Source organism: Haliaeetus albicilla, chromosome 5 (genome assembly GCF_947461875.1).
Source record: "Haliaeetus albicilla chromosome 5, bHalAlb1.1, whole genome shotgun sequence".
Classification (NCBI taxonomy): domain Eukaryota; kingdom Metazoa; phylum Chordata; class Aves; order Accipitriformes; family Accipitridae; genus Haliaeetus; species Haliaeetus albicilla.
The window spans coordinates 36,829,692-36,842,786 of record NC_091487.1 but is presented as its reverse complement, the minus strand read 5'-3'; the positions used below and the strand labels follow the sequence as shown (position 1 = coordinate 36,842,786).

At 44.0% G+C, this 13,095-nt stretch overlaps 1 protein-coding gene across 1 annotated transcript in view; it reads left to right on the top strand.

Annotated features, from left to right (window-relative positions):
* Positions 1-923: 923 nt before the first annotated feature.
* Positions 924-13,095, top strand: part of GPR176 (G protein-coupled receptor 176) — a 51,592-nt gene continuing 39,420 nt past the window's right edge. The window contains exon 1 of the mRNA XM_009921039.2: positions 924-2,120. Within this exon, the coding sequence (XP_009919341.1) occupies positions 1,892-2,120 (229 nt within the window). The 5' untranslated portion in view covers positions 924-1,891. The remainder of the gene's footprint in view (positions 2,121-13,095) is intronic.

The window sequence follows — 13,095 nt, the reverse complement described above, 5'->3', positions numbered from 1 at the left end:
GCAGTAGGAAAGAGACATGAATTACTAGAAAAGAGCCTGGGGCAATGAGCTGAAAGACTCACACTCCCAGGGGAGCAAGAGGAGGCTGTGGAGGGCAGGGCCCAAACACATGGAGGTGTGACGGAGATTTGGCCAACAGCCTCCAGGGCCTGTGGTGGGATGGAGTGGTGGCAGTCCCTGTTTCCCTGTGGTCAGCAAACATCTTTGAACCCATGGCAGAGCCCTCAGCTCTCTCCTGTACCATCTGAGCTCAGAGGAGACAGGATGCAGATCACAGGGATGCATTTTGTCGGTTTGGGGTCCCTGAAAAAGTCTTGCTGTGCCGGGGTTATACTCATGGGTTGCTGTTCTTCCAGGGGGCACTTCCAGACTCACTGGGCAATGGCTGAAGAACCTTTTTTGGCTGGATTTTTAACTAGCCATCCTCCCAACAATCTTCAAATTAAAAAGCAAACGTGCACCCTCTATATGGGTCCACACTTTCTGCACAATTAAACCCCATACCTCTTACGCCTACGGAGGAGCTTTCCCGGCCAATTAGGTATTTAAAAAAAAAATCCATTTTAACAAATACAACCTATATCTAGAAGTTAGGGCAGTCTTCTGAAATTCTGTCCTCAGAATTACGGACCTGTTTTAAAATACCGGTTTAGAAATGAAATTCTGCCTCCCAGACGGCGCTTGCCCACCGACGACGAGCCGCGGTCGCAGGGCGGCCCTGGCCGGCTGTGCCTACCCGCCTGCCGCGACAGGAGCTTCCCGCCTTCCTCGGCAACGCCCGCCCCGCCGCCCCCCAGCAAAATGGCGGCCCTACGCCCCCCGCCGAGTGCCGCGGCCACGTGATGGCGGCACCCCCCCGCCCCTCGGGAGGGCGGCGGAGGCGGGAGCTCGGCGTCCCGCCCCGCCGGGCCACCGCCTCCCGCGGGCGGCGGGGCTTGGCGGCCGTCCGCAGCGTGGAGTGGCGGAGCCGCGGGCAGCGGCGGCAGCGGCGGCGCAGCTCGGTGCCCGGGCCGGGATGTTGGCGCGTGTACGAGCAGGAGCGTCACCGCCAGCCGCGCTTGGTGCGGGGCGCGCTCAGAGCGGGTCGCGCTCAGAGCGGGTCGCGCAGGATCGTACGGAGGCTTTTTGCTTCGTTGGAGGCTCGAGTGCCTCCCGCCTTGGGATTCAAAACCAAATTAATTTTCCCCGAGAAATAGCTGGAGTGCAGTGGAAGCCATTGAGCAGTCGTTTGCTTCTCCGGAGGCTGTGTAGGGGTCTTCTTGGCGCCCAGCGTCGCGCAAAGCAAGGAGGGACGCGGGACGGAGCCACGTCTCACCACAGGAGGAGTGGGCAGAAGGAGAGAAGAGAGCGCTAGGAGAGGTGCCACGGGGAAAGAGATGTCTTTCCTCTCTCAGGGTTGTGAGAAAAGCTAACGCCAAGGCTGAGAGTGGAGTGGGGGGACAGAGCTTGTGGTCCATCAACTTTTCCAGACCGGTTTTCCAGACCGGTGTGAGCGTGTACGCGGCGGGCGCGAGGTGACCTTCTGGCGGGGTTAGGGAGGTGAGCCACGGTGTGGACTGTAATTTCCTCGCTCACGTTTATTGCAGTAAAACATGCTGAGGAAACGCTGTGGTACTGTGAAGCAAGAAATATGGGACAGCTGATCGCAAGGAGGAGCCTGCTTAATTTTCTGCTTGTCTTTACTGGCTATCATGATTTACAAGGTAGAAACGTGAAAAGCCAACCCTGCTTTCCGGGACACAGAAATGTGGTGAAGATGCCTCGGAGTGTCAGAAATGGGGCTTTATCCTCAGAAGCAGCTTTTTGCCTGTGGGCTCCATTCAGTCGTTAAAGGCAAGGGCTCAATAACCTGTGGTGATTAGGTGGCAGCAAGGAAGGCAGGAACTTCGCCATGGGGTACGACAAAGGCTGGATCTCGAGGAACGAGAGCGAGCATGCCCCGTACCAGGCTGTCACCAGAGCTCTGGAGATGAGGAACTCCTCGGCTGGGCAGATGGTGTGGCAGGGTGGGAACGGCAGTGAGGCTGGTGCCGCGGAGAGCGAGGAGCATGGCGAAGAGCAGACCTACAGGCATTTCACTACCACGGTGCAAATTGTCATTTTTGTGGGCTCTTTGCTGGGTAAGTGAGTGTTGCTGGAGTTTTTTGTTGATGTGGTTTGTTTATCCTTATGGTCAGGGACTGCAGACCAAATGGTAACTAACATCGTTTGCTGCTTAGTGACTCTTCTTTTCGCGTTTTAGGTCCTCAGGTGTATGATTTCAAGTTCCTTGTGGGTTTTTGATGTGTAAAAGCTGTTACTATAAAATGCCATTCATCACAGATGAGAACTGGTACATTATACATTTGTATTGCTTGGTAAACTTTTCCATCAGAATTTAAATGGGCAAAAATTAAATGGGTTGATTACACCCTTATTTTCAACTGTAATGGGATATGTTCTCTTTACCGTACAAAAAGGGTGTGGAGTATTTTAAACAAGTTTTACTGAATTTCTGTTTCACACTGCAGTAATTCTGTATTTGTGTCCTGCAGCTTTTAAATTAATCCTTTGGAAGTACTTTATGCTTTACACTTTATGCTGTAATATGTATAACCATGTGCAATCCTCCGTACTTGTTATCCTTCAGGTAGGAATCATAGACTTTAGATATGTGGTAGTAAACTAGTAATATATTGCCATAGAACTTTACAGACGTGTGTACATATGCTTTCTAGGTGCTTATAGTATGTTGTTTTGTTAGGAATACATGGGCATTGTTTTTAAAAAAAAAAAGCAAAATAAGCCTTATGGTGAGTCAAGTTGGCGCTGTTTGGGAGATCAGTAAGCTAGATTTCAGTAAAATGTCACTACTATCTAAATCATTCAAAGCTGGTTACTGGAAATGATGAGGCTTTTGACACAAGGCTTGACTGAGAAAGTCTCCAGCTGTCTTAGGAGAGTTCAGCAGGACTTTGCTGATGGTCATTGGCTCTTATTATCAAGGATTTGTTTTTGTTTTTCCTGATCTTGAGTAATGCTAAAATCCATTTCTGTGGTCATGGTAATTAATTCTAATATTGATTTTTTTCTTGGTAATATTTAATATCACTTAATTTCTAAGAAGATGGTAAGCATGGTCTTGGAACAGCATTGAGCTCTGGGCTCAGTCAGTGATACACTTATATTACTGTACATCACTGAGTCTTTTGGCCTCAATTATTCCTCTGTGCAGGGGGGGTAATCTTCATGGTTCTTGCTTTTTTTGTATTTAGTGCATAGGTAGTGTGGGGAAGGGACTCTCTTTTTCCATATGTTGGATAGTGCCTGGCACAAAATGCTAGCCAGCAAATAGTGTCCTAAAAATAACGAGATGAATGTATTGCTCTTTACTGAATGGAAACAAAGCCACAAAGAAGCTGAAGCCTCGATCCCCAGAAGGTCTTAGGGCTTCGGTGCCTGCATGCTCAGCCCTCATACGTGCCAGATGTTTTGCTTATGCATGTGCTGCACACTGTCTCTGCTTCAGCAGGGGAGAACAGCTTGATATTTACCTCACACTTAGGCTTGCACAAATGCCGTTAATTAAGTTTTCCTCTTCATTTGTTCTCTGCCATGGTCCTTAGAGCGTGGGCGGCATCCAGCTCTTTTCTCCATCAGGTGAGGCCCTCAGTTGAGCTGCAGAATAGCAGTTCTTTGGTCCAGTGAGTCTTAGGTTCCTCTTTGCAGAGGGGAAACCCTTCAAGGGGAATTAGAACTATCCTTCCCCCTAAAGCATGAGATGGGGGGCACTCTCCTCAGAGGTAGGATGTGTGGGTTTGAATCCTTTCAGGTTTGGGTGGATGTGCAACTTGTACATCCCACAATGTCAGTGCGTGCTCAAGCCACTTTGCTATTGGATAAAATAGCACTACCCATTTGAAAGGAAGAAATGATTTCTACTTCCAGCTTGAAAAGAAACAAACATATATGCCTCAGTCTTGATAATGAATACTGGGGTCTGACATAAGCAGCAGTCTACAGCATAGAGAGGTCCAGGTCCTACAAGAGGCAAGAATCACAATCAGGGTTGTGAATTTAATTTGGGTTCCTTCTGTGCAGAAGAATGTGATGTGATAGTCAGTTGTGAGAGAGATGTATACTATGTTTTTTTCTCCTGTTTAAGACCCTTATTTGAGACCTGTGGGGAAACTTGTAACAGTAGGAGGAATTCTTGTGTTAGTTTTTGCTGTGTTGTGAAAGGATGGTGCTATGGTGTTTCATGATACCTGCCAAGGGCAAGGAAGTCAAACTGTTCTTTATGGTTACTTTAGAATACATTGAAAGCGCATCCTCAATTTATTTATTTATTTTAGGTAGCAATAACAATGATACTAGATTCTAGAATTTTTGTCTTTAGAAGGGATTATGTAGTTGTCACAAGCTTGCCAAAGCTTGAACTTGGATGTGACCTTAACATGTACATCAGAGGATCTAACTGGTAGAATCAACCAGAAGTATCAAGAAGAGGCTTGCTAACTGGCAGATTTTTTTCCTATCGTTTTTTGTCCTCATTTGTAGCAAGTTTTCATTGTTAAAAATTTCTGATTTTGTAAAGAATCAGATTATTCCAAGTTTGGAATGGACAAAACCATAATTATTAGTCTAAAAATCACTTATAATTTGGGGCAGTTAGAGATGAGAGTACTTCAGATAACTTGGTCATGAGTTACTGAGTTAATGAAGCTATAATGTGCTTAAATGCTACAGTTTTAAATAGCTGTTCATGTGACTTTGAGTCTGCACAAACTTCCTACTGTTGCTCTTCCACTGCTTGTGTGGAAGTTCTCACTTAGCAGACTACCTATGATTTTAATATTCAAGGACTGAGGAATAGGATGGGGTAAATCTGCATCTCTATACTTTGAACCCAGCTGGTACTACCTGTTATGCACTCCTTTGGCTGTAGCCTACCACAAGGTTTCCGCACAAGACAGGAGGCATTGGAGGGAGGAATTTGGTCAATTTAATTACCCCGATCAGCAGGTCAGTTTGCTTCTATGAAGGAAAGATTTGCAGTATATTCAAGACTTGCAAGCCATTTCTGTCTGTGATGCTTAGCTGAGTGCATGAACTGGGGAATTCATCTGGGGAGCTTTAAATGTTTTGCACATGTTGATGAACTTATTTATCAAATGCACAAGGTGAGGTACCAAGTGAGACTAGAAGGTCTTGTTAATGTTGTCTTCCTGTGCAGCTCCATGGCTGGTAATGGCAGTTCTCACAGTAATGGTATTTCCTAGCCTGTAAGCTATCAACTTAGGGCAGGGCTAGAACAAAACAGTGAAAACTCTTGCCACCGGTGTTTCTCGTTCCACTGTTTGAACTGTGCTAAGATCAGGGAATGTGGAACATGTTACAGAAAAAAATACAAGCGTGCTGAGCATCAGCAGAAGAACTAGGAAAAGACCTATGCCTCTCTTTTCTGATCCACATGTGTACTTGGTGCTCCCTGAAACCAGGACAGAAATCAAGAGAGTGGCTGCGTCAGGAACTCTGGAATGACAAGTGCATGTGTAGAGATGTGTTTCTGGTGTGGGGTCAAGGTGACTTGCACTCAGTAGTCTGCTTAGGCCATAGCTGTGCAGGTACAGTATGATTAAATCTGTTGCTTCTATGAAAAGTTACTCTAGGAGAATAGAAGCCAAAATAATTATGCTGCTTGGGTCAACTCTCTTATATGAATGAGTGTTTTTTGGACCCCTCAATTGCCCCTAATTGGCTTAGCAAAAGGAAAGCTAATGTGCTGAATTTCTGTGTGTAATGCAGCAACTTTCACTACCTTAAATATGAGGAAAAGTGAAAGGCACCAATGGGGAGAACTAGCTGATTTTACTGGCCGCTAGAATGATGCAGACAGGAGCAGTGAGTGTGACATGAGAAGCAACACAAGCTGTCAGTACTGATTCCCTTCAGTTGACTTAATTCTATCTGGTAAAAGGTGTCAAGAGATTTGAGCTTTGCATGTCCTAACTTGTTTTGAAAGGATGTAGAAGTCGTCATTGGAAGAACAAAAATGGTAGAGATTTGCTTTGAGATTGATTGCTTCACTTCCACTAATCCTGCACAGATCTATCTGCTCTGCAGTCCCCTGTGTATTCTGCCTGACTCAGGTTAGATAATTTTTTACTTCCTTGTAAGAACTGTAGGAACTGTTTCATTTTGTCTAACCTGTGTTTCAGGCCAGTTCCCTCCACCTGCCACCAAATGGATGTGGCTAAAATGATTAAGTCAGGATTGCTTGCATAAGTGAATGATGATTTGCAGTCACGGTAATACTGGCTAGGGTCCTTAGCTGGCAAATTCAAATGACTACTATCGAAGGGATGGTGTTGTTCATGTGAAGTTGATAAAAGGAAGGATAAAATAAAATTTAGGTTTAGAACTACTGCTTTGTCAAATTACTAAAGTTTTGAAGATTAAAACCATATTCTCCATCCTCATGACTTTTTTTGGCGTGTTACCCTGTTTGTCTGTCTCAGGGTTCTTGCTGCAGAATCTTTCTTCTGAGTCTGTCCACTTCACAATGTTGTTCTGTCACCTATTGCCATAGTAGCTAGCAGAGCACCATCAGTGATACAAATTTGTAACAAAAGCACAGTTTTTCATGCAGTTTCTAAAGTTGCTCCTCTTTGAGCATGAGTAAAGTTCTGCTTGGGATTTTTTTTTCTTCTTTAAATAAAAAAAAGAGATTTTATGAGTTTTGCTGATTGTGTAGGGATTTCTTTAGAAGAGGACTGGCAAGTACCATTTGCATGGTAGAGAAGGAAAATCTGTAGTGTTCCCATGTCCATGGGAAGTTGGTTCCTCTTGCTGGAGAATGGTTAGGCTTCAGCTTTTGTATCATTTGTCGTCATCCTAATGGTCAGCATGTCCCAGGGCAATCCAGGGCACTGCTGGTTGTGCCCACGACTCCCCCATTGTGCTAGCTTGTCTGTACCTTTGCCATGTATGGATAGGGCTTGTTCTCACAGGGCGAGTTGAGGAACCGGGAAGTTCAGGAGCCCTTCAAGGGGACACCAGTTTTTGTTGCCTGCTACTGTGGCGAAGAGAAGTTTATGATTTGACTGACTGAGATCAATGGGCCAGGAAAGTCAGACTGCTGGCTTCTGCCATAGTCACTAACAGACTGGGAGCTACATCTGGCTGTGTAGATGTATCTGTGTTGGCTTTACATATAAGAGGACCCTAAGGTAAAGAAATTTCTGTCATTTGAGAAGCACGCTGCACAGCAGTTCTGTTACACTGCCCTAGGAAAGTGTTTCTTGTTTTTTGTTTCCCATTCTCCCCCTTCTGAGACCTGTGTAAACTGGGTGCATTCTAGATTTTCTCTTGTTCTGTCATTGTGAAGACCATAGTGAGATGGAGCTCATGCAGTGATCTCACTCTTCTATTTTGGGGGGCATATCTCAGGCTGTTTGGGCTTCTAATGTACAGAGCATGCTGTGAGGATCAACTACAGCATGGCAGGACTGCAACTAGCACTACAATATGTTTCAGTAATGCACAGCAGAGCAGCCAGGCTGCAAAGGGGATCACCAGTGCTGTTGGTGTTACTCATCACACGCTCAGAGTCAGAAGAAATAGAGGCTTTGGATCTTTCAGTCTGAGATCAGAGGAGTAGAGCAAAGGTTATAGGTTGTTTTTCATTGGATTTAAGAATTTAAATTTGTAACCTGAAATTTATAGTATTTTTTTAATTCAGATAATTTCTTCCCTCCACCCCCTCCTCCAGCATGAAAAGAAAACGGCAAAAAGCTGTAGTATGTTCCTGGCTGCTATTAAAAAATGAATTAACAGTTTATGAAAATAGAGTATTTGAACATGGTAACTGTGAAAAAATATTAGCTATTTGATTCAGAAGAATGTGGAGTTACTGCTTTTACTCTTGTGGCTGTCACTGGTTTGAAAAAGGTTACATGTGGACAATGACTTTTAAATAGGTGACAACTTAACTGATGAATGGCAAATCAAAGATGCTTTTTTTTTTAAGGCTTGGGATGACATAGGGCTCCTTTTAAAAGTGAGTAAATAGCTTCCTTTTCATCAAAGAAGATTCTTGAGATCAGATTTGCAGGGAATATAGGGATAGAGCAATATTGCTCTACAAAGGATATTTTTCTCTTGCCATTAGAGGTAATCAATCTGCAGAGACTAATTATTATTTTAGCACAGCAACCAAACCTTTGACAGAAGAAAGAGAGAGTATTACTTCTGAGCTTTGGGAGGGAGAGGTCACTGGATGTGGATGCAGCTGCTTTCACTTGAGTGCAGGCAGTGGGAGGGGATCCTAGAAATGAAGAGAAGGATCTCCAAGAAGCACTTGTAGCTGGCATGCACAGTTGAGCTTAGCTTGAAAGGAAAATAAAATTGATGGATGAAATGCAATAGACAAAAGCACCTTCTGTTAATCTCAGGAGAAGGGAAAGGAAGACCAGGAATAACGGTTTTGGGGGAAATCTGGATGTGGGCTCTGTCACTCTTAACATAGATTTTTTCCCCAGTTCACTTGTTTACATACAAATTTACATACTATTATAACTGCAGTTAAATGGGGGACCTTATATGCATTGTGCTTTTACTGATTGTAGCATGGGTGTATCTGAATATTTGTGTCATGTTAGGCTTAGGTGAGATTATATCTCATTATCGTGGTTTGTAGTTTCTATTCTTTTTATATTTCCCAGGTTTGAGAGTCTGCCTGTGCTCCTGAGGTTATTTAAGTCTGTTCACAATTTTCATGTTAGCCATGTAGATAAAACTGCAGTAATTTTCTTCTTAAAAAAAAAAAATCATTCTTTTCAGACATTTAGGGACCCCGCCCCACTAGATAATTGATGAAAATTATAATGAGAAAGAGATGTCCTCAGTGACAGTGTCTACTCCTCAGACTGAATATGCATCTTACAGTTAGTTAAAAAAGCACATAAAGTATCCAAATTAATCCCAAATCCAGGAAGCTTTCCCGAACCTTGTAAATCAGTGCCTTCATAAGGGTTTGGGGAATGAGGCTCTTTGTTACTTGCTCTTTCATCTTCCCAAATCTGTCTTGTACAGAAGGAAATTTCACTGGAAAGGTTGAGGATGCTCTGGTACAGTTTGCACTCTAATCTAGTGGTTATAACACTTTTTTGGAAGCTGTGGGTTAGATTGGTTACCTCCTGGTTTCTAACCACACTTGATGATATCCAAGGGAGGTGTCCTTTGAAAGAAAACCGTGAGCTTTGAAACAGATACCAGATTTCCAAGCGAAAAGTGAACCCCTGCTGCCTTCCCAGGGTCCTGCAGGACAAGAAGAGGCAAGGCTTCAGGCTCACCCTTTTTCCTGAGGATTTCCCATGAGCCGTTTGGCTCCAGCCTCTCCCTGCCCTTGAAACTGATTTTCGTCTCCCTGTCTTGACATCTGTGCAGAGAGATGTAACATGGATTGTTACAGCACCTGATTTATAAAGGGATAGATCCCTTCTGGGATACAATCCTAAAGTAACTGACAGTCTAGGTAATGTGTTTGTAAAGACAAATGTATACTAGCATAAGGAATAAATATTTGTATCTTGGAATAGCTACCAGTGAAGTTTGCCACAGGCATCTTCTATTAAGAATGAAGCAGAGAATCTTGCAGTAAAAAATACTGCAGGTACATGATTAAAAGCTAGACTGAGAGAATTTTTAAAGAACGAGGGGCATGTCTGCAATAGCTCCAGCAAAAATTGTAGCCCTGCCCTCGAAAAGGGTAGGACCATCTGAGGGGAAAAAAAAAAAGGTCTGGGATGGGAAGCATGGTGTTTTGTTTCTAATGATGTCACTCTTAGAAAAATTGGAATTGTTTTAGATGAAATCTTCTAAACCAGGCACTTTGCATAGATTAACTTTGTTGCTGATTAGCTGGAATAGTTAAAGTTTGGCAAAGCAAAAAGTGACTGAAAATCAAGTCTAGTAAGAAGCACCAGGTGAATGTAATGATATGAGTGGTAATATTTGCATGTAATAATAATTGCATAGTAATAACATATTACAGTAACATAACATTATGGTAATAATTTTCCCCTGCATTTTTGTATGGGTGATTCCAAGCCTCAGGAATAATGGACCCTGCAGCAGTAAGCCCAGTTCAGGTTGCACCCTTGATAAAGTCTGTCTGGAATAGCTATTATGCTTTTACTTCTTATGTCTTTTCAGGTGAACTGCTAAGCAATTCTCTTCGGAAGAAAAATTGAGTTTGGGGAGTGGGTGAAGAAGAGGGGTTGTGAGAGTCGCTGCGGTCCCCGTTGCTATGGAGACCTCTCTTCTTCCCGTGCTTCAGCAGAGGCGCCTTGTCTGGCTTCAGCTGAGGGGCTACTCAGATCTAGCAAGACTGTGCTTTAAGAGAGGCATTGGGAAAATAATGATTTACCCAGCCTGGAAATGCGTGACGTGCAGTCATTTTTACCCGAAATGCAAGTGCCTGGTACTCTGGGGGTATGGTATGCTGGAGTGTTCTTCAGACACGTGCTGGGGGTTTAGCTGATGTCTTTAAACACCGTGTGTGTCAAGGATGTTAAACTGATCCCTATTTAGGGTGACACTGATTGATACCAGTCATTTTACTGTCTGTAGTCCCCGTGTGAATACTTTAATGACAGCTATGAACCAGAGCTGTTTAGCTAAGTCACTGGATGTTATGTTTTGCTTTTCATTGTGAGTTACATTTACTCAAATGCCAGCTGGTGTATATATCACTAACTGTTTTGAACTTCAGTGAAAGTTTAGATGCATCAAGATTTTGTATTGGATATTATAGGGCGTAAGTTAGTTTTTCAGGCATAAATGAACCCAAGCACTTAGGAAGAATTTTAAACGATGTTAGTTCTGTTACAGATCTCATTTTTTGGCTTGCTATCGAGCAGGTGCCATGAGCACTTCAATGAGGTTTTTATTCTTTTCTGTTCATCTTTAGTAATTAATTTCTTATTTGTGTGGTGTTGGAAAAAGTAAGTTTGCCACTTATTTGGAACATTTTTCAAGATGTAGGAAATTGTGTGCTTTTCTCCCACTCATCTCCAGAAAAGATGCTGGTAAGTGTTTAGGTGCTGCTGAATCCTGTAGGCTGGTAGAGGTGAGCCTGTTGCAGCTCTGTGTCCTCAGGTCCAGCCATAGCAGGGCTGAGCACACATTCCTGAGAGGCACACATGCACACAATACATATGCACATATATGCACGAGCAGCCACACAGACTGACAGAGGAAGAAAATGCAACACTCATGCAAACAAGAAAAGCACCAATGGCCTCGTCCTCTTCCCCTCTCTGGCTGCTCAGGATAAAAGCCCGCTACTATAAAATATATAAGCTTATACATATACACACATCCGTATGGATCTCTCTGTAGTAGCTGGTCTTAGACACCCAGTCTACCCAGTAGCTGTCTCAGGATCCTCTGGTCTCCCAGTTGCCTCACACACAGACACACAGATGTAAATGGGTCTCTCCAGTTGCTGGCCTGGAACTATGACCTTACCAGTAGCTCCAGATCCCAGGGTCTCTCCAGTAGCTGGCTTAGACCTTCTGGTCCTCCACTAGCTAACTTTCAGACCCATCTTGTTCCTCTGTTATCTGGCCCAGACTTAACAGCCACACCAGTACTCTCCTCCTAAGCATCTTATCCTACTTGCCGGCTAGTCTGGCTTGATGTTCAGTAGTGATTACACACCATCATGCACTCCCACACAAATACACACTCTCTGGTCTCTCCAGTCATTGCCACCCCTCATGTGTGGGGCCCTGATGCCCCATGGTCTGACTCCAGTTACTGCACTTGGACCTCCATATATACACAAATCCATGGAGTAGAAAGCCCCTCACCCATGAGAAGAGTTGGAAATAGAGTTTAATGAGAAGATGGGATAGACTGTGCATGGCCAGACAAGTGTATTGACCAAATGCCAGGTTATAGGTGGCTTTTATCCCCTTTTCCCTCTAGTCTCCCACATGTCTTCCTCCCCAAACCACCCTGAACTCTCTCTTTACCCACCTTTTTCCCCCTACCATAAACATACCATAATAAGTTTTATACAATCCCAGAATGCTCATTCCCTGCATCCCACAGTGACTAACAAGGGCTAAACCTCCTCAGACTGAAAGGAGACCTGGAGAGCCTCTCCCACAGGCTCATGGATGGCAGTCACCCCTGGCCCATGGGGCAGAGACTCCCCTACGACAGCCTGGGGAGGGTTTGGGGCTGGGGCTCCTTTCTCTGAGTAGGTTATTGGGGTTCCCCTGCCTGCTGCTGTGCCTCTCTGCTCCTTCGTCTTCATGGAGGCGAGCCTATCATCACATTTCCTAATATAAGCTACAGACTGCACTTTCTGATAATTCGGGTATAATGAGGCTCTGAGAACATACAGTAGATTGTACTAGTGGGAATATCAATGTGAAGTGTTTTGCAGAGAAAAACAAAAATGGATTTAATATACATCCTGTATATAAGGAAAAATTCCCAAATTATCAAGGTAATGTTTTGTTTTCCTGCTGTACTTCTTTTGGTCCCTGCCCTGCACCCCCCAGCCCATCACAGAATTTGTAAGTGACTCTGCATTCTTGGGTGTCCGGTATAAGTGGTCGCTGGGGCAACAGCTGAACTGGAAGTTCAAAGACTTGGGACTTCTCTGTGTTATGTTTGCTATACTTGCTGTCTCAATATCTAACGAGGTGGGAGTTCTCAAAACGTTCTGAGAGTGGGCTAGGTACTGCTAAAAAGTTTTCAAGTGGAAGAAATACCAGTGAAACAATTACTGTATTTTACCTCTTTGCAATGTCACTGCTGATTAAATGCTGTCCCTGTAGGAAGTACAGCCTCTTGCTTTCCGAACAGTACTGTTACATGTAAGCTTTTTTTATTTTTAGCATCTTTAAATTAGATTTAGCAGCTGGAAGCAGGGACAAGAACTGGTGCCTTGTAGTCAGCCAGCTTCCATAGAAACATTGCAATGAAGAAAATATCCTGGATTGGAAGGCTGGCTGGGTAAGAAATCACATCATCTCTCATGTAACATATTAGATCAGCCAGACAATGCAAATGGCAATTATGGTAGTAACAAAA